Source organism: Scyliorhinus canicula, chromosome 6 (assembly GCF_902713615.1).
Source record: "Scyliorhinus canicula chromosome 6, sScyCan1.1, whole genome shotgun sequence".
In the NCBI taxonomy this organism is placed as follows: Eukaryota; Metazoa; Chordata; class Chondrichthyes; order Carcharhiniformes; family Scyliorhinidae; genus Scyliorhinus; species Scyliorhinus canicula.
The window spans coordinates 175,710,999-175,732,821 of record NC_052151.1 but is presented as its reverse complement, the minus strand read 5'-3'; the positions used below and the strand labels follow the sequence as shown (position 1 = coordinate 175,732,821).

The following is a 21,823-nucleotide window of genomic DNA, read 5'->3' as shown; positions in this document are numbered from 1 at the left end:
GGGGTACACACAACGCTGAGCTGGACAACCTCCTGGACGCTGTGGTGGAGAGACGGATGACCCTATACCCCGGCCCAGGAGGAAGTCTGCCAGGCGCAACCGTTCACCGTGCCTGGGCGCAGGTGGGAGAGGCGATCAGCGCCGCAGGCAACGTCACACGGACTGTCATGCAGAGCAAGAAAAAACTGCACAACAGGGTGAGTCGGCTCCTCCGTGCCCTTAGCACTAATCCCTCCCCCCCACACCGGACCCTCCCCCTCCACCGTGGGGTATGAATGAAGCTGCACCCTGCCCCACATGGCAGCACCCATGGCAGTGCCCTGGCCACTGAGGCTACTGTCTATTCAAACCCTGGGCTGCATGCGTCAGACCGTCTAACGGTGTCGTTAGTTGTGTTTGCCCCCCCCCCCCCCCCCCCCCCACCGAGAAGACCGCACAGAACTACCGGGAGCGGAAGAAAACTGGAGGGGGAGCAGCAGAACTTCGGCCCCTCAACATGCCCAAGTAGAGGGCCATGAACGTGGCCGGTGGCCCAGGGGAAAGGGACTGTTGCCGGATGGACTGCGGTCACGGGTTAGCAAGTGAGACCCTACTGAGTTGCGGTTGCTCATGACACGTGTGTGGGCACACGCTCCACACACCCCCACCTCCTCACCCCCCTCAACCCCTTGCACCACACTGCCCTCACCCCACTCCCTCACCCACCATCCCCCTCACCCCTTCGCCCACACTCCCTCTCACCCCTGTGCTCCACATCCATTCACCAATCTCAACCCCACTCCCACATCTCCCTTAATGCTAGACTTACCTCTCAGAGGGAAGTAAGAGACTGCTGTGTGCTCTGTTTCACAGAGACAAGGCTCACCCCCGCCTCACCGGACTGTGCCATACAACCTGAAGGCTTCTCTATTCACCGGGCGGACCGCACCGCGTCATCAGGCAAAGCAAAGGGTGGAGGGGTTTGCCTCCTCATCAACTCCTCCTGGTGCTTGGATGTGGCGACCCTGGTGACCAACTGCTCCCCGGACCTGGAATACCTGACCGTGAAGTGCTGCCCATACTATCTTCCACGTGAGTTCACTTCAGCCAATATCACAGCGGTCTACATCACACCCTAGTCAGAAGTCAGGAAGATGCTGGACAAACTGTACAGTCAGAAACAACGATGAAACAGAACACCCGGGGGCCTTGTTCATTGTGGTCAGAGACTTCAACAAGGCCAACCGCAAGAGTGTACTGCCAAAATTCCACCAGCACATCTCCTGTCCCACCAGGGGTGACAACACTCTTGACCACAGATACTCAAATATCAAGGGCGCCTACCGTTCCATCCCCTGACCGCACTTTGGGAAATCAGACTATAAGACGGCGCTCCTTCACCCATCACACAAGCAGAAACTTAAGCGGGAGAATCCAGCTAAGGAGGTCATGCAGTGCACCCACGTCGACGCAACCACCAAGAAAGCACAACAATGCTATACTTCCTCAGGAAACTAAGGAAATTCGGCATGTCCACATTAACCCTCACCAACTTTTACAGATGCACCACAGAAAGCATCCTATCGGGCTGCATCACAGCCTGGTATGCCTGGCCCAGGACTGCAAGAAACTTCAGAGAGTCGTGAACACTGCCCAGTCCATCACACAAACCTGCCTCCCATCCATTGATTCCATCTACACCTCCTGCTGCCTGGGGAAAGCGGGCAGCATATCAAAGACCCCTCCTACCCAGCTTACTCACTCTTCCAACTTCTTCCATCGGGCAGGAGATACAGAAGTCTGAGAACACGCACGAACAGACTCAAAAACAGCTTCTTCCCTGATGTTACCAGACTCTTAAATGACCCTCATGGACTGATCTCATTAACACTACACCCTGTATGCTTCATCTGATGCCGGTGCTAATGTAGTTACATTGTATACCTTGTGTTGCCCTATTATGTATTTTCTTTTATTCCGTTTTCTTCCCATCAGTTAAGCTTCTCGCAGAAAATTACTTTTCACTGTACCTTGGTACACGTGACAATAAACAAATCCAATTCAATCGAATCCAATCCCTCACCCCCTCACCCCACACACCCACCTCACCCTGCATCCCCCTCACTCGCTGTCCCCCCCGCCCACCCCCACTTCTCTCCCAGCCCGCTGTCTAATCAGACACGCCATCGTGTGTCTTGCAGGACCTGTGATGACCGGAGATGGGGTCGGCCCATTCGCAGTCCCCCTCCCCCAGACAGAGCCAGACCCGGAGCCCCCCAGCCAGCCGAGCACTGATGGGGAGAGCAGCCCAAACACCAGCCCTCCACACGAGACTCGGATTACCCAGGAGCTCAGGTCGGAGGATGACACTGACCTTCCATCACAGCTGTCTCCAAGACCCTCCACCATCCCAGAGACAATCAACTCGGTAGGGCACATTAGTGAAGAGACTCCTGGGACACTATCTGGTGCGCACCACACATCGCATCTGGTACAGCAGGGGGAGGTAGGAGCTGCCAAGGGGCCGGACGGCCGGAGGGCAGGCCAGCCCCAGGAACCAGCTGCCGTCCAGACGCATCACCGGCATCTGGGACATCCAGTCCCAGCCACAGTGCAGATGCAGTCAGAGAGCCAGGGACTACAAGAGTGGACGTCGGCGAGCACCCAGCACCTGCAAGTGTAGGTGGAGGAGTCCATCTGCGTGCAGGAGCACGAGGGTGGTGCCGGCCATGTGTGCCACCCAGGCTGACACCGCATGGTTGGCGTCCGCAATGGAGGCTATGGGAGCAATGGTTCTGGCTATGGATCAGCATGTCCAAGGCCTGGGGTATTCTGAGCAGATGCTGTCTGAGGCCCAGGTCAGGGCTGCCCTCTCACAGGCAACCATCTACCAGAGTCACCTGGAAATTGCAGCAGTGCTCCTCAGCATGGCCCAGTCACAGCAGGCCATGGCTGGGTACGTCGGCTGCATTGCCCTGGTGTTGGTTGACGTGGCGCAGACACAGAGGGAGAAGGCCCTGTCTCAGAGGGAAATGGCCCAGTCCTGGCTGATGTGACACAAAGGTTCAAGGCAACTGTAACCTTGATGGCCCCTGGAGCGGGTGTCCTCCCCTCAACCCCACTATACCAGGTATGCCATCATATGACATGTCGCACTGTCTCTCTGCTCAGTGGAGTCTTCAACGGCATGCCCAGATCCACGAATGACAGTCGGTACCAGTACACGCGAGGCCTAATGTGGCACCTCCTTAGCGCCTCCTCGCTCTTGGCCTAGTGGGTGGCCCGCTCTCCATTCTGGGAAGCTGTCAACTCTCCATTTGCGGCTGCCAGACCCTGATGCCAGCACCTGTCCCTGATGCCAACTGTAGCATCGGCTGGCACTGCTCTTGCCGGGGGTACGGTCCATGGCCCGAGCCCTGGTGCTCTCGTAGACACTACTGTAGGTATTGGCCTGGATTGGCCACTGGTGGGTGGTGGCAGGTTGGGGAGGTGTGCCGGAGGGTGGGGTATGGGAGGTAGAGGCAGCCATATGGCCAGCGTCACTCTGTATACCCAGGGGCTACGGTGGGGGGTTAGTGGATGCACAGAAAGGTGGGTGCCTTGCAGGCGGGGTAATGGCAGTATGTGCCTTGGCACCACCCCAGTCCCGTGTGGGTCACCCCAGCCAACCCGGCCAGTGTCCGGCCCAGCAACCCACTGTCGCTTCTCTCTGTGTCCTCCTTCTTCTCTCTACCTCATCAGCCACAACGCCAGTTTCACAATTTTTAAAAGCACCAATGAACCTTGCGGTCAGGAACCCGGCCCATTGGAGGCGGAACATCTCGGAGGCCCAGGAGAATAACGGGTCAGGTCCGCAAATGATATGCGAATAGTATTTACTGTACGTGCAATCCAGAACTCATCGAAGCCGCTGTCGAGGTGACGGAGAATTGCGATTTGACGTCAAATTTTTAGCACTGCTGCCTCACGGCGCTGAGGTCCCAGGATCGATCCCAACTCTGGGTCACTGTCTGTGTGGAGTTTGCACATTCTCCCCGTGTTTGTGTGGGTTTCGCCCACACAACCTAAATCTGTAGACCAGGTGGATTGGCCACGCTAAATTGACCCTTCATTGGAAAAAATAAATTGGGTTCTGTAAATTTTTTTAAAAAAGGAAAGATCTGAACAGGCAGTAAGTTTAAAGAAACAGGAAGATAAAGCGAGTAGACCTAACACCTGTTCAATTTAGATGTTCTTTCTTTGTCAATATAGTTGAAAGTGTAGACAAAGTTCAACAAGCAATTTCTGAAGTAGACAATTTAAAACAAATCTCTATCATTCACGACAATGAAGATTGGATGACTCCGTTAAAAATTAATGGAACCAATATTCAAATTAAACTGGATCCCGGTGCACGACCTAATCTGATAAATCAATCCGCCGTAGCCAAATTAAAAATACAACCTCAAATTGTAGAAAATGACTGTCAGCTGCAGGACTATAGCGGCAATGTTATTACCACAATGGGGACCTGCTATCTGACAATTCAAGTTAAAAACAAGAAAATACCTATCAAATTTGAAATTGTAGAACCAAAGCAATCTTCATGGTTGGGTGCTCAGGCGTGCGAGAGCATTCACAGCTCAGCCAAGATCTCAGCCAATGGCAAAGACCAAATTGAAGCCATTCAAGTTTCCTAATCTCTTTCATGGAATGGATACATTGCCATTCAAATATAAAATACAGGTTAGAGAGAATGCAAGGTCAGTCATTCTTCCAGCCAGGAGGGTACCAACTCCTTTGAGGGAAAGCTTCAAACTGGAACTTGACCGTATGCCATAGCTGGAGATAATCACCAAAGTGGAAGTACCAACTGACGGGTTAGTTCCATGGTGTTGTTAAGAAAGCAAATGGCGACCTAACAATCTGCATTGATCCTAAGGATCTAAACCAAAATATAAAAAGTGAAAACTACCCAATTCCCAAACGTGAAGAAATCATGAGTGAGATGTCAGATGCCAAAGTATTCACAAAACTGGATGCCTCCAGAGGCTTTTGGCAACTCAAGCTAGATGAAGCCAGCAGTAAACTCTGCACTTCCAATAGTCCATATCGAAGGTTCTGCTCTAATCGAATGCCTTTCGGTATCAACATCAGCATCCAAAATATTTCATCGGCCGATGGAACAAATGATAGAAGGCATTGCAGGTGTGAGAGTATATGTGGATGACATCATCATATGGTCAGCGAATGAAGAAGAGCACAATGCAAGACTTCTTAAAGTCATTCAGCGAATCGAGAAGTTTGGTTTAAAGCTAAACAGAGCCAAATGTCAATTTGGGATCTCCAAACTCACATTTTTCAGTGATCAAATCTCAGCTCAGGGTGTGCACCCAATCACTGAGAAATGTGCAGCCATCACCAAAATGTCTTCTCCTAAAGACAAAAAAGCAGTTCTTAGAATGCTTGTCATGTTCAAATTACTGGGAAAGTTCATTCTGAATCTGTCATCACGGACCACGGCTCCGAGACAGATAATACGAAAAAATGTTGTTTTCACTTGGTCTGAAGAACACAAGAAGGGGTGGTCTGACCTAAAGACAGCACTCACTACATCACCAGCCCTGTCCTTCTTTGATCCAAAGAGTAACACAAAGATATCCACAAATTCTAGCAAAGGTGGCAAAGGAGCTGTGCTCCTACAGCAGACATGTGATGGGCAATGGCAACCGATTGCATATGCCTCAAGAGCGATAACACCAACCGAGCAGCGCTCTGGGCAAATAGAGAAAGAATGCTGGGGTCTCCTTACTGGAATGGACAAATTCCACAACGATGTGTCTGGTTAACCCACCTTCACAGTGGAAACTGACCATCGTCCTCTCATATCTATCAGTCTTTTAAAAAATAAATTTGGAGTACCCAATTCATTTTTTCCCAATTAAGGGGCAATTTAGAGTGGCCAATCCACCTACCCTGCACATCTTTGGGTTGTGGGGGCGAAACCCACGCAAACACGGGGAGGATGTGCAAACTCCAGACGGACGGTGACCCAGAGCCGGGATCGAACCTGGGATTCAGTGCCGTGAGGCAGCAGTGCTAACCACTGCACCACTGTGCTCTCCATTCTCGTATCTATCAGAAAGAACAACTTGCATGACATGCCTCCGAGAATCTAACGTCTGACAACAAAACTTCAGAGGTACAACTTTGAGCTAGTCTACATCCCGGGAAAATAAATTAATGTAGCGGATGCACTGTCATGTGCAACTGAAGAGCCAGGGACGACCAACATTTTCCAGATAACCTCAAGCAATCTTGATTCAAGGAAGTCTACCTGTCTCTGACGAAAAGATGAAACTCATCAAGGAAGAAACATCCAAGAATGGAACAATCCATCATGTGTTGCATTGCATACGAGATGGTTGACCGAAAGGAACTTGTTCCAACTCCAGGAACATAAGAGTGGATCAAAACAGTATGGACGTATTCCTGCTCAGACAGGACCAGATTGTAATTCCAACCTCGTTAAGAAACATGATCCTCAGCAAGGTGCATGAAGGCCATCTGGGGACGGAAAAATGCAAACAAAGAGCGGGTCAGTGCGTATATTGGCCAGGCATTAATGAGGATATTAATAACCTTGTTGCAGCATGGTTCAGAAGAAGCAGTCCTATCAGCAGAAGGAAACAATTACAATGCATGAAATAGTCACGACATCATGGTCAAAGGTCGGCATCGATCTGTTTTTCTTCCATGGAAATGATTATCTGTCATAGACTACTTCTCGAACTCCCCCAAGGTGATCAAATTACCCAATACCGGTTTGAGAGCGGTCATAAAGGCTATAAAGGCCATCTTTGTAAGGCATGGAATCTTATTCACTGTCATAAGTGGCAATGGACCATGTTTGACAGCTGTGACTGGATGGAGTTCTCATAACAAAACGATTTTTAGCATGTCGCCTCCAGCCCACATCATCCACAATCTAATGGGAAGACTGAAAAAGGTGTACATATGGCCAAGCAACTATTCAAAAAAGCATTGGATTGCAGAAGCGATCCATACTCAGCTTTGTTAAGCTACAGTGCGGCACCACTAGCGACTGGATTCTCACCAGCTCAACTGTTGATGAATTGACAGCTGCGTACGACACGACCATGTTCAACTTCAGAAAATCCTGACAATGTGCAGAAAATCAGGCAAAATAAACAAAATCAGCAACTTTATTTCGACTGGACAGCGAAAGATCTAGCAAAGCTAGAGCAGGAGATAATATGCGGGTACAACTTCCGACTTGAGGGTGGTCTTTTTTTAAATTTTATCTTTTTTCTTTTAATTTAACATACACAATTATTATTTTTTTCCTATTAAGAGGAAATTTAGCATGGCCAATACACCTAACCTGCACATCTTTGGGTTGTGGGGGCAAAACCCATGCAGATATGGGGAGAATGTGCCAACTCCGCACGGACTGTGACCCAGGGCCGGGATTCGAAACCAGGTCCACAGCGCCGTAGTCCCAGTGCTATCCACTGCACTACCATGCTGCTCTGGAGGGTGGTCTTGAATGGCACATGGTCTTCGCCTGGCAGCTCCACACTCATACATCATTCGAACAAATGAAGGTTGAATCCTATGAAAGAATCGGAGAGCACTTCTTAAAGTGAAGACAGTCAACCTGTATTTCCGCACATAGAGCTTGACACAGCTACGAAAGGCAATGTTTACAACTTCAACAGCCCGACAGTGAGAAACTGTTACGACAACGAAGACAACGACATCTGTTGAACCAACATGGTTGAGAATGTCCACATGTATAAGAAATAAACCAGACAGACTTAATTTGTGAACTTTTAAAAATTGTTAACACGTGGACAGTAGCAATTGAACCCTGTGTTGCATACATAGAACATAGAACATAGAACAGTGCAGCACAGAACAGGCCCTTCGGCCCTCGATGTTGTGCCGAGCAATGATCACCCAACTCAGACCCAAGTATCCACCCTATATCCGTAACCCAACAACACCCCCCTTAACCTCACCTATTAGGACACTACGGGCAATTTAGCATAGCCAATCCACCTAACCCGCACATCTTTGGACTGTGGGAGGAAACCGGAGCACCCGGAGGAAACCCACGCACACATGGGGAGGACGTGCAGACTCCGCACAGACAGTGACCCAGCCGGGAACCGAACCTGGGACCCTGGAAGCATATATGCTAACCACCATGCTACCGTGATGCCCAACATTGATCATATCATGTAAATATATTTGCATGAGTCTCCAAACAACTTCAAAGAAAAGGGATGTGACAATATGAATATTGTACGGTAAATGAAGTGTTAACAATTTTATGTAAATCCATCTAACCAACAGATGGTGCTCAAGAGCAGTCATGTAGATCACGTGACCCCCTTGATTAATGCAGAAGGTGTTTAGGCGCGATAGAGAGTAGTTGTGTGTTCATGAGATCTGCTGATAGAGTTATAGCATAATTTATTTTGCAACCTTTGTTTCTTATTCAGACGGCCAAATCTAGTTATAAGTAGGGTTCATAAATTAGCTTTGTTAGTCAACATAGCTTGATGTTCTTTGTGCAATACTACACTTCAAAGCCTTCCTTATCATAAAAGCAGAGAACATCACACACTTCACCCATGTCTTAAACAAGGCTGCAGAGCCTATTGGCTGCTTCTGTGGTGCACTGGTTATCACGTCCACTGCACATTGTGGAAGTTACCCAGTTTGATCCCAAGTGAATCACAGGTGTTGCAGTGTTACCGTTTTCGGGAAGGCAAGGTGAGAGGTGCTGACACTATTGGATTCCCAGAGTTGTCTGCACCGTGCAGTTTGGAGCCCTGCACTGTGGAACCCATGCACTCATCTATGGAGGTCATGAGCTGAGCCATGGAGCAGACATCTCCCACCATGGAGCGAAATTCCTGCACCAAGGTCTCCAATGCGGATGCCACCCTCGCAGTGATGATCTTTTTATGTTTCAGTGACAGCATCCTTCCCTCAAACAGAAGGAGATGGGACTCCTCCAATAGACCTTTCAGTCCAATGTGGGACATTGCCATTCCATCCTGATGCTCATAACTCTCTGCCTTTACAGTTCCAGCAGCTCTGGGCCGTCCACACCAAGAGTCACAGCATCAGTTTGGGGCCCAGAAGACTGGGCTCCAGCATTCATCCGAGTTCCGGTTCCCTGGGACATCCCGCCCTCCACCTGCTGTCGATCATCGGGTGTGAGGTGATCACCAGTGAGTTACCCAGAAGCCTGCCCTTTAGTTAACCCCACTAAGGTGCGAGTATCTTCGCTGGAAGAGGATGCGGTTGGCATGGTGATGTCCAGGAATTCTCCTTTCAAGATGTTCAGGTCAGTGCTATCCAGGGAATGCGAAGATTGTCTGGGCTGCTCCTCGACAGCCCCGCAAGGGAAGGGAGATGGCATTTTTAAGGGGATAAATGATGCAAGATGTTTACTCATATGAGGCGTGAGGAACAACTGTATATCTTGAGGGTTCCCACATTTGCTTACTGCCCACAATTCGCCCTCTGCACAGACACAGTCTTGGCCCTCCCCGGCCAGCTCAATGGCTCTTTCATCATATGGTGTGAGAGTGTGGATCTCACGCATCACAATGGGTATTGTGGAGATCTACCTTGCGGCTCAAGTGCAGTCTCGCATACACTTTAAAACTCGGTAGAAATTTGAGTTCCAGTTCTCGGATTCGAAGTAAGAATCTTTTATTGCCTCGACTTATTAAAATTGAGAGAAACTTAAATCTATTTTCAATAAAGCCTTGCCAGCAAAAGACTTAAAGAGAAGTAATTCATAAAACAATTTTAACTTTCAAAAATAATACAGAAATGGTTTCTTGCTTCAGGCACAGACATCTTGCGCAGACTTCAAGAGTTTAGAAGGGAAAATATGAAAATAAGGATAGCGAATATTCAAGTAAAAGTATAGATTTATCTGGATTGAAAATGGCTGTCTGAACTCTCATGTTTAAGGAAAATGTTATCAGTCTGAGGCCATCTGTCCCTACCTCTATATCGTCGTGATTGGTTTGGGTGAGTTTCAAATACATTTGATTGAATGGTTAATTGTCAATCTTCAATGTGCAACATAAGTTTCAACTGTTTCATGTTTGAATTTTTGTGTGTGCTATGGAATGTGATTTTGTGCTGTAATCGAGTCAGGTTTTCTGCTGACTCACATTTTATCCATATTCTGAACAATGGTGGATTCATTTTGCTCATTCTGACCTTGATCTGATTACTGGTTTAGCTCATTTTTAATATGAACCTAATTTTGAATTCTATTCATTAGAACAATAGTCAGTTCATATTGTCAGTAAAAATGTTGCATTTATCTCCAGCTAGTTTGTGGATGTGTCAAGTTCTGTACCTCTGTTCAAGTTATGTGTTTTGTCATGACCTAAGGTTATGAATGCTGAAACCCTTTTTAAAATGGGTTTTTCAGACTGGGCTTTAATATTTACATTAAAATGGCCTTTAACCTATCAGAAATACTTGATTTCCTTCAGGTAGCGATGCCCTCTCAAGTCTGTTTACTCCATTTCGCTCCTGCGGAGAGACAGAGGGGAAAGTGTAGACGGAGGTCCTGCCAGTTTGGGTGGTTGAGGAGAGCCTCAGTTGTACAGGGTCTTGGTGAGACCACATCTGGAGTATTGTGTACAGTATTGGTCTCCTTGTGTAAGGAAGATACACAAGCATTGGAAACAGTTCAGAGAATGTTTACCAGGCTAACACTTGGAATTGGCAGGCTGTCTGATGAGGAAAGGCTTGACAGGTTGGACGTGTATCCACTGGAGTTCAGAAGAGTAAGAGGCAGCTTGATTGAAACATATAAGATCCTGTGGGTTCTTGACGCGGGGGATGTGGAAAGGTTGTTTCCTCTTGTGGGAGAATCTAGTTCTGGGAATCACTGCTTAACAAACACGAGGTCAGTAATTTAACACAAAGGTAAGGAAATTATTTTTCTCTCAGAGGTTTGTGTGACTTTGGAACTTTCTTCCTGAAAAGGCGATGGAAGCAGAGTCTTTGACTATCTTTAAGGTGGAAATAGATAGATTCTTGGTAAGCAAGGGGGGTGAAAGGTTACCGGTTGTAGGCGGCAATGTAGAATTGAGGTTTCTATTGGGTTAACCATGAGCTTATTGAATAGCGGAGCTGGCTGCTGGAAGGAAGAGGTCCACTCCTGCTCCTAAATTGTATCTTCATGTGTTTTGATTCCCTTTAACTCGAGATCACTCTCTTTGGTCTGGAGTAATGCGCGGGACCCTGCGGGGGACCTGGAGGGAGGGAGCTGGTCACACCAGGAGTTGGGATGGTCGCTGACATCAGACAGAATTCCTGGAGGAGTGTCTGAACATAGAAACCTTCTGTACCAAGATAAATGAAGACCAAGTATTGAAACTTCTTACTACAAAAATACATACTGAATGAATCAGAAGTGGAGTTACTGTGGCTGGACGGGTAACCTTTGTTGTTGTGTCTGCTAAAGAAAGAGAAATTTAACTTTCTACCTGTGAATATTATGAAAAACTATCATAAATTTCCACAGGAGAGAAGATAGGACTGATCAAAAACAGCAGCTGAAACCTAATTCCAATGTTCCAAAGTGAATTCTAGATTGATTTGATTTTTTGTTTAATTTAGAATACCAATTATTTTTTTTCAATTAAGGTGCAATTTTAGCATGGCCAATCCACCTACCTGCACATCATCGGTTGTGGGGTGAAACCCACGCAGACACTGGGAGAAAGTGTAAACTCCACACAGACAGTGACCCAAGGCCAGGATTGAAGCCGGGTCCTCAGCACTGTAAGCAGCAGTGCTAACCACTGTGCAACCATGCCACTCCAGTTTTGGCTTCATTTTTAATCAACCCTTCAATTAGTATCCAGGGATATTTCAACCCTTTCTTCAACTCTTGCCTGAATTTTCTCTGGGTGGCTGCATAAATAAACGTGTTTATGCAGGAAGTCAAAAGTTTTAACATAGCTCCAGTTTCAGCGGCGATATATGGAGGAGCTGTGTGGTCACCTTGATATTTATTTGGGTTTGTCACTCTTGTCGTTACAAAACTCACACTCTCTGTCAGCCAGAACAGTATAAAACTGCCCGAGATGGTGAAGAGTAAAATGATGGAATTCCTTCGATTCTCCATCTCTGAATCACTCTGATTCTCACTGCTGTGGCCCCGGAGTCTCCTACGGGCTTTGCTGGCCACTATAATAAGTCTGATTGACAAAGAATTAAACAGGACAATTAAAGTAAATGGGATCCAGACACGCCAGATGCTGTAAAACCAGATGAACATCGCACCAAAAGGTGAGGAAACAAATGCCGGATTTGGTCGGCAGCCCCACCACAATTTGTTAATGATCTGTTCAGATTCAAAGGCTGAAAATACGGGGATGTTCTTTATAAAGGCCAGGATCGAGAACATTGTTATAACCAGAGCCGCAGTCCTCTCGGTGCAGTATTTTGTTTTAAACTTCTGGCAGCAGATAATTATAAAACGGTCAAATGTGAAGGAAACAGTGAACCAAACAGCCAAATCAAGGCTAACAACATTCATATATAGATTGAACTTACACACAGGAGTGTGAGACAGGAATGAATGTGGAAAATGATAACTGAAAATACGATATGCCATGATATTGCTGATCATAACTAGTAGATCTCCTGTTGCCATGGCCACCATGTAGATGGAGATACATTTGGAAAGGCCGCAGTTTCCTCGGGAGAGTGTCACAATCGTCACTAAGTTTGCTGAAAGTGAGAGAAGAAAACTTGAGTGCCACTCAAATAAATTGTTACGCCACAATGGAAAAGTGTACAGTCAATTCCTGCTCCACATGCCCCGGAATCACCACACATGTGATGCCACCAATAACTCTCATAGAAATTCCAATAGTGAAATTAAAATGGAACGTCGTGGCCCTAAAAAAAAATCCAGAAAGAGAATATTCAATCACCACCTCTTACCGGGTAGAGCACAGCATTTACAGCCAAATCATTGGCCACCAGACACATCAATCAACCGAGTCATCACTGAGGCCATCCAATCTCCAATAAATAGTCTACGTAGCACAGCCTTTTGGATCCTGCAGTTTGAATTAAAGGCACAGGCCCTCCCTTTTTTATGCTTGAATTAAAATGGCACGCTGCCTTAAAGATAAATGTCCACAAATTACCCATGTATCAAAAGTGTAACAGCAAAAGCAAAAGTAAAAGAAAAGGAAGGGACTCGGCAGAGAATAAAGAATAAAGAGCTGGAAGGACCCTTACCAAATAATCACTGGGAAACATTTAAAACAAACAACTCAAAACGTCCACAAAATATACATTCCAGGGACTTAGGGTGACATAATGTCAAAATGTATGAAAAGTGCCTCGTGGCAGGAACTTTATTCCTGATCCCTTTTTGGTTGTTATTTCCGGGGGATGGGGGGGCTTTGCGGGGGGGGGGGGGGGGGGGGGGTGAGGTTTGATGCATTGCCGCAGGAACTGGAGAGATTTGTGGAACTGATGGATCGGCAGTTCGAGCGGCAGGGAAGAAGACTTCCCTGAGGAGACTTTATGGGGAAAGAGAGGGAGGAAGACAAGGAAGAGCACACATAACAGAAAGGGGCAGAGGGAGGGAGGGCAGGGAAGGGAACAAACGGAAACACAAAATTAACACGGGGACAAGGCAAGGAGGGGACACAGCCAACCCCCCCCCCCTCCCCCAACAACAATAAAAACTAAATACCCAACAGAAAGAAGCGGAGCACAGTACGTGGGGCGTGATTCTCCACTGCCCAGACCGGGTGGGAGAATCGCGGGAGTGCCGCTCTGGCAGCCCCCACGATTCTCCCACTACCCCCAAAATGGCGTGTCATGTTTTGCGACACTCCACTCGGAGAATCGCCATTCTCCGGCCCGGATGGGCCGAGCAGCCTGCTGTTCACACCTGGTCGCTGCCGGTGTGAAAATAGCGCGAAAGGTGAGTTTGGGGCCTGTGGGGGGCGGAGAGGGGATTGAGCACCACGACTGTGCTCGAGAGGGGACTGGTCTGCGATCGGTGCCCACCAATCGTCGGGTCGGCGTCTCCAAGAGACGCACTCTTTCCCCTCCGCCGCCCTGCAAGATAAAGCCGCCACGTCTTGCGGGGCAGCGGAGGGGAAGACGGCCACCGAGCATGCGTGGGTTGGACCGGCCAACCTGCGCATTGGTGACTGACATCACTTAGGAGCCGCCGGCCGTGTCATTCTCGGCACGCCGCCTTGACGCAAGAGTCAAGGCCCGGCGGCCGAGTTCCACGAAACGCCGTTCCTAGCCCCCTGGGGGTGAGGAGCGGCCTCCAACGCTGTCGTGAAACACTCTGGGTTTCACGATAGCGTCGGCCGTTGCGGAGAATCGTGCCCATGGTGCCCAGGGCAGATGGCAACATAAAGAGGGGGACAAAACTACCAAAGAGGGAGAGGGGACGGAAAACCTCATGTAAAAACCGTTGCAAATAAGAAACAAACTTGTTTGTAAATACCAGATACACTTGAGCTGTTAAATTGAACCAGTATTTTTCAGAGACATTTTATCGGCTGGTGGGAGGAGAGGAGGTGATTGCCCCTCAGGAGTTGGAGAGAACTCATCAGGCGCTCAGGGAAAAGCCAAGGCCAAATGAGCCACCACGGGCGGTGATTCTCCCTTTCCAGAATTATCAACAGATGGAACGGGTCTTGGAGTAGCTGAAGAGGATCCAGATCAGTGACTGGGATGGGTACACGGTGCAGATACATCAGGAAATTGGGACCGAGCTGGCAAAGAGATGTTCACCCATCTCCCAGTGTGAAGGTGGTGTTTTACAGTAAGTGCGCGCAGCTTGGAGTGGCATACCCAGCAAAGCTGCAGGTCACCATGGACTCAAAAGATCATTATTTTGACAGGCCTGAGCAGGCAGAGGCATTTGTCAGAGATAGGAAGTTGGGGCCAGTGTGAAGAGGATTGTTTGAGGCTATATGAAGGGGGGCGTGGTTGCACAATCTACTTCTTCATTTGTGTGTAATGTATCTTTGGCTCTACTGGGGGATAATTTAATAATAATCGCATATTGTCACAAGTAGGCTTCAGTGAAGTTGCTGTGAAAAGCCCCTAGACGCCACATTCCGGCACCTGTTCAGGGAGGCCGGTACAGGATGGGGGAACTGATAATAAAAATAAGGGGATTGTTGTGTTTCGCATAAAGTGGAAAGAGGCCTATTAATGTGGAGTGGAAAGAGGCCTATTAATGGTTTCTGTGGCTATGACTCATCTTTCATTCTCTCACTCCACAGTATAAAGTGACTAAGTTTGTCGATGGTGCAAAGTTAAGTGGAAATATAAGTTGTGAGGAGGGCACACAGAGGCTGAAAACATATATAGATAGATTAAATGTGTGGCGACAAGATGGCAAATGGAGTACAAGGTGGAGACATTGAAGTTCTAAACTTTGGTTATAAGAATTTGAAAAACAGGTTTGTTTCAAGCGGGGTTTGTAAATGTTAATGTTCAGTGAGACTTGAATGTACTGGTACAAGAAACACAGAAAGTTAGCTTGTAGGTACAGCAAGTAATAAGGAAGGCAAATGGTCTGTTGGTCTTTATTGCAAGGGGATTTCAGTACAAGAATACAGAAGCCTTGTGATAATTGTGCAGGGCCTTGATGACACCACACCTGGAATACTTTGTGCAATTTTAGTCTCCCTATTTAAGGAAGTATATGATGCATTGGATGCGGTACAGTGAAGATCACTGGATTAGTCGCTGAGTGAGAGGCTTGTCCTCAGATCAGAGGTAAAACAAATTAGGTCTTTGTTCTCTCAGGTTTGGAGAATGAGAGGTGACCACAATTAAATATATAAAATTCTGAAGGGGCTGAACAGAGTAGATGTGAAGAGGTCATTTACACTGGATGGAGAATCTAAAATAGATGAACGGTCAAAGGGTCAATCATTTGAACTCAGAAGAAGAGGAATTTCTTCACTCAATGAATTCTGAAACTTTGGTGATTTTCCAAAAGTGAATAGATTTAAAGCTGGGATGGATGGATATTTGTCTCCAAGAGAATTAAGGGACATAGGGGTGGGCACGACAATGGACTGGAAGCCCAAAATGAGCCATGATCGTTCCGGAAGGTAGAGCAAGCTCAATGGGTTGTGTGGTCCACTCCTGCTCCCATCTCACCTTGTTATGTACCAAATTTAAATATATATGAAGATGCAGATTGAGAGCACTTTACTCTGTTGCAGGTAATTAACAACACCGAGCCGAGTGAGACACAATTAGTACTGGACCCATTTTCTGGGAAACCTACCCACACATTTTGATAAACTGTTGCAGTCCTAAATCTGCATGAGATGACAAGATGGTGCAGAAGGTCATTCAAATTCCTAGTGTGCAAACGTTAAGAATTCAGTAAAATTATCGGATTACAGGAATATTGGAATTGTGGGTAAATGGTTCATGAATTTGTTCTGGCAATGATTGAATCTGTAACACTGTGACCCAGGAAACACCACACTTCATCAAACAGACAGGAAGGACAAGGAGTGCATTAATACAGATTAACAACAACGAGGTTACAATAACTCACCAGGAACACCAACAACTGCGAGAATTGGGTAGTAAATCTCCTTGATCAGCAGAATAGTCAGCTGCCCCATTTTCTGTGACAGTGGATGAATTCTGTCCAAGCTGAAAGTCTTTGACTCGTACATGGCAGAGGCACAGGAAGGGAGCTTTATATTTACCGCACATCAATCATCCGGGGAGTCAGTCACATCACATCATTAGTAGCATTAACGACAGTCACTGAACAAATAGAATCAATTAAATTGTTTTTCTGTTTTCTGATATTTCAACACAAAAAATAGTTGAGCTTGTTATTGTGCAGTTTGAGAAAAACACCTGAAACAATTCGATAGAATCTTACAGTAGAGAAGAGGCCAGTGAAGCCTGCACCGATGAAAAACTACTCTAAATCTGCACTAACCCCACTTCCCAGCACTTGACCCATAGCCTTGAATGTTATGACATTTCAAGTGGACATTTTAGAGTTTATGAGGTTTATTGCCTCAGCTACCCTCCCAGGCAGAGCACTCCAGATTTCTGCCACCCTCTGGGTGAAAAGATTTTTCCTCATATCCCCTCTAAACCTCCAGCCTTTCACCTTAGACTCTGCTTCAGCTGCTGTATTTCCCGACTGGAACCCCCCATCACCGCTCTGCCTCCTCCTCAAGGTATCTCGGGCTCTGGCTCCCCGGCACAGCTCCAACTCCGTTAATTATACCTCCTGTCCTGAGTTTTCCTTTCAGATTATTTTGTTACTCAATGGGACCATCATCGGCAGGCTTGCTGCATCAATTATGGGTGGTCAATAAAATATAAACAAAGAAAATTACAGCACAGGAACAGGCCCTTCGGCCCTCCCAGCCTGCGCCAATCCAGATCCTTTATCTAAACCTGTCTCCTATTTTCCAAGGTCTACTTCCCTGTTTTCGCCCATTCATATACCTATCTAGATGCTTCTTAAATGATGCTATCGTGCCCGCCTCTACCACATCCGCTGGTAAAGCGTTCCAGGCATCCACCACCCTTTGTGTAAAAAACTTTCAACGCACATCTCCCTTAAACCTTCCCCCTCTCACTTTGAAATGGTGACCCCTTGTAACTGACACCCCCTCTCTTGGGAATAGCTTGTTGCTATCCATCCTGTCCATACCTCTCATAATTTTGTAGACCTCAATCAGGTCCCCCCTCAACCTCTGTCTTTCCAATGAAAACAATCCTAATCTACTCAATCTTTCTTCATAGCTAGCACCCTCCATACCAGGCAACATCCTGGTGAACCTCCTCTGCACCCTCTCCAAGGCATCCACATCCTTCTGGTAATATGGCGACCAGAACTGCACGCAGTATTCCAAATGTGGGCGAACCAAAGTCCTATACAACTGTAACATGACCTGCCAACTCTTGTACTCAATACCCCGTCCGATGAAGTCAAGCATGCTATGTGCCTTCTTGACCACTCTATCAACCTGCGTTGCCACCTTCAGGGTACAATGGACCTGAACTCCCAGATCTCTCTGCACATCAATTTTCCCCAAGACCCTTCCATTGACCATATAGTCCGCTCTTGAATTTGATCTTCCAAAATGCATCACCTTGCATTTGCCTGGATTGAACTCCATCTGCCATTTCACTGCCCAACTCTCCAATCTATCGATATTTTGTTGTATTCTCTGACAGTCCTCCTCGCTATCTGCAACTCCACCAATCTTAGTATCATCTGCAAACTTGCTAATCAGACCACCTATACCTTCCTCCAGGTCATTTATGTAGATCACAAACAACAGTGGTCCGAGCACGGATCCCTGTGGAACACCACGAGTCACCCTTCTCCATTTTGAGACACTCCCTTCCACCACTACCCTCTGTCTCCTGTTGCCCAGCCAGTTCTTTATCCATCTAGCTAGTACACCCTGAACCCCATACGACTTCACTTTTTCCATCAACCTGCCATGGGAAACATTATCAAACGGTTACCAAAGTCCATGTATATGACATCTACAGCCCTTCCCTCATCAATTAACTTTGTCACTTCCTCAAAGAATTCTATTAGGTTTGTAAGGCATGACCTTCTCTGCACAAAACCATGCTGCCTATCACTGATAAGTCTATTTTCTTCCATATGTGAATAGATCCTATGCCTCAGTATCTTCTCCAACAGTTTGACTACCACTGACGTCAAGCTCACAGGTCTATAATTCCCTGGATTATCCCTGCTACCCTTCTTAAACAAAGGGACAACATTAGCAATTCTCCAGTCCTCCAGGACCTCACCCATGCTCAAGGATGCTGCAAAGATATCTGTTAAGGCCCCAGCTATTTCGACCCTCGCTTCCCTCAGCAACCTGATATAGATCCCATCCGGTCCTGGGGACTTGTCCACCTTAATGTCTTTTAGAATACCCAAAACTTCCCCCTTCCATATGACAACTTGACCGAGAGTATTTAAACATCCATCCCTAGCCTCAACATCCGTCGTGTCCCTCTCCTTTGTGAATACCTATGCAAAGAACTCATTAAGAATCTCACCCATTTCCTCTGAGTCCACGCATAAATTTCCTCTTTTGACTTTAAGTGGGCCAACCCTTCCTCTAGTTACCCTCTTGCTCCTCACATACGAATAAAATGCTTTGGGATTTTCCTTAACCCTGTTAGCCAAAGATATTTCATGACCCCTTTTAGCCCTCTTTATTGCGCGTTTGAGATTCGTCCTACTTTCCCGATATTCCTCCAAAGCTTCATCAGTTTTGAGTTGCCTCGATCCTATGTATGCTTCCTCTTTCATCTTAGCTAGTCTCACAATATCACCCGTCATCCATGGTTCCCTAATCTTGCCATTTCTATCTTTCATTTTCACAGGAAGATTTCTGTCCTGCACTCTAATCAACCTTTCCTTAAAAGACTTCCACATTTCAAATGTGGATTTACCCTTAAACAGCTGCTCCCAATCCACATTCCCTAGCTCCTGCCGAATTTTGTTATACTCTGCCTTTCCCCAATTTAGCACTCTTCCTTTTGGACCCCTCCTGTCCTTGTCCATGAGTATTCTAAAACTTACAGAATTGTGATCGCTATTCCCAAAGTAATCACCGACTGAAACATCAACCACCTGGCCGGGATCATTCCCCAATGCCAGGTCCAGTATGGCTCCTTCCCGAGTTGGACTATTTACATACTGCTCTAAAAAAACTCTCCTGGATGCTCCTTACAAACTCTGCTCCATCTACACCTCAAACACTACACGAATCCCATTCAATGTTGGGGAAGTTAAAATCTCCCATCACAACCAAAATGCTCCTACATTTTTCTATAATCTGTCTGCATATTTGTACCTCTACTTTATGCTCGCTTTTGAGAGGCCTGTAGTAAAGTCCCAACAATGTTACTGCACCCTTCCTATTTCTCAGCTCCACCCATATTGCCTCAGTGCTCGAATCCTCCATCGTGACCTCCTTAATCAGCTGTGATATCATCTCTGACTAGTATTGCAACTCCTCCACCCCTTCTACCTCCCTCTCTATCCCTCCTGAAGCATCTATACCCTGGGATATTCAGTTGCCAGTCCTGCCCTTCCCTCAACCAAGTCTCAGTAATACCAATAGCATCATTTTCCCAGGTACTGATCCAAGCCCTAAGTTTATCTGCCTTACCTGCTACACTTATCGCATTAAAACAAATGCACCTCAGACCACCTTTGCGTTCATCATCTCTTTCCTGTCTACTCTTTTCCTTAGTCACATTGAGTTTATTGTCTCGTGCCTTACTGGCTTTAGTTGCTGCTTCTTTACTGACCTCTAACTTCATAATCTGGTTCCCATCCCCCTTCCACATTAGTTTAAAACCTCCCCAGCAGTGTTAGCAAAAGCACCCCCTCGGACATTGGTTCCAGTCCTGCCCAGGTGTAGACCATCCAGTTTGTAATGGTCCCACCGCCCCCAGAACCAGTTCCAATGTCCCAAAAATCTGAACCCCTCCCTCCTGCACCATCTCTCAAGCCACATATTCATTCTGACTATTCTTGAATTTCTACTCTGCTGTCCCGTGGCACTGGTAGCAATCCTGAGATTACTACCTTTGAGGTCCTACTTTTTAATTTATCTCCTAAATCCCTAAATTCTGATTGTAGGATATCATCCCCTTTTTTACCTATATCGTTGGTGCCTATATGCACCACGATAACTGGCTGTTCACCCTCCCACTTCAGTATGTCCTGCAGCCGATCGGAGACATCCCTGACCCGAGCACCCGGGAGGCAACATACCATTCGGGAGTCTCGTTTTCGACCACAGAAACGCCTGTCTATTCCCTTATAATTGAATCCCCTATGACTATAGCCCTGCCAGTCTTTTTCCAGCCCTTCTGTGCAGCAGAGCCTGGCTACTACTGCCTTCCCCTGGTGAGACATCTCCCCCAACAGTATCCAAAACGGTATACCTGTTTCGGAGGGAGATGACCGCAGGGGACACCTGCACTGCCTTCCTGCTCTTTCTCTGCCTTTTGGTGACCCATTCCCTGTCTCCGTCACCAATTCTAATCTGCGGTGTGACCAACTCACTGAACGTGCTATCCACGACCTCCTCAGCATCGCGGATGCTCCAAAGTGAGTCCATCCGCAGCTCCAGAGCCATCATGCGGTCTAACAGGAGCTGCAGCTGGACACACTTCGCGCACATGAAGAAGTCAGGGGCATTGGCCGCATCCCTGAACTCCCACATTGTGCACGAGGAGCATAACACGGGTCTGGGATCTGTCATTTTTACCTTTTCTCTTAACTGATTACAAATATAGTATCAAATAATTAATAAGTGAAAGGAATAAAGATTTTACTTACTAATCACAATACTCACCAACACACAATTGTCACTTGACAACAACCCCTTCACAAACCACCTTCAAATTAGGCTGACCGCACTGCACGTATACAAATCTCCACGGAACAGCCAATCAGTAGCTCCGCTCTGCTGCCCTCTGCTGGATGCTTGCTTGCACTCGAACTCCTCGGGTCTCTTTCACAGGTACACCTTCAAATTAGGCTGACCGCACTGCACGTATGCAAATCTCCCCAGAACAGCCAATCAGTAGCTCCGCTCTGCTGCCCTCTGCTGGATGCTTGCTTGCACTCGAACACCTTGGGTCTCTTTCGCAGGTACACCTTCAAATTAGGCTGACTGCACTGCACGAATGCAAATCTCCCCGGAACAGCCAATCAGTAGCTCCGCTCTGCTGCCCTCTGCTG

General features: G+C 47.1%; 1 protein-coding gene across 6 annotated transcripts; it reads right to left on the bottom strand.

Moving 5' to 3' along the window:
• Positions 1–7,495: 7,495 nt before the first annotated feature.
• Positions 7,496–21,489, bottom strand: LOC119967658 (probable G-protein coupled receptor 139). 6 transcript variants are annotated; one of them, XR_005461038.1, is made up of 3 exons: positions 16,613–17,472; positions 11,433–12,771; positions 7,496–7,594 (listed from the first exon to the last, which is right to left on the bottom strand). XR_005461038.1 is itself a non-coding variant. In XM_038800469.1 (3 exons), coding segments are annotated over exons 1-3 (303 nt in total). In that variant the 5' UTR covers positions 16,737–17,472; the 3' UTR covers positions 7,500–7,592. The 6 variants fall into 6 exon arrangements, 4 of the variants coding, with proteins under 4 accessions (XP_038656397.1, XP_038656395.1, XP_038656394.1 ...); XM_038800469.1 differs by having other exon boundaries at positions 7,500–7,594; positions 12,595–12,771; XM_038800467.1 differs by lacking the exon at positions 7,496–7,594 and adding an exon at positions 21,435–21,489 and having other exon boundaries at positions 10,715–12,771; positions 16,613–16,830.
• Between the last annotated feature and the right edge of the window lie 334 nt (positions 21,490–21,823).

Coding starts and splice junctions, on each gene's coding strand:
- LOC119967658 (XM_038800467.1), bottom strand. CDS start 16,736: ATGTACGAGTCAAAGACTTTCAGCTTGGACAGAATTCATCCACTGTCA. Junction 12,772..16,612: donor CGCAGTTGTTGGTGTTCCTG/GTGAGTTATTGT, acceptor TCTCACTTTCAG/CAAACTTAGTGACGATTGTG.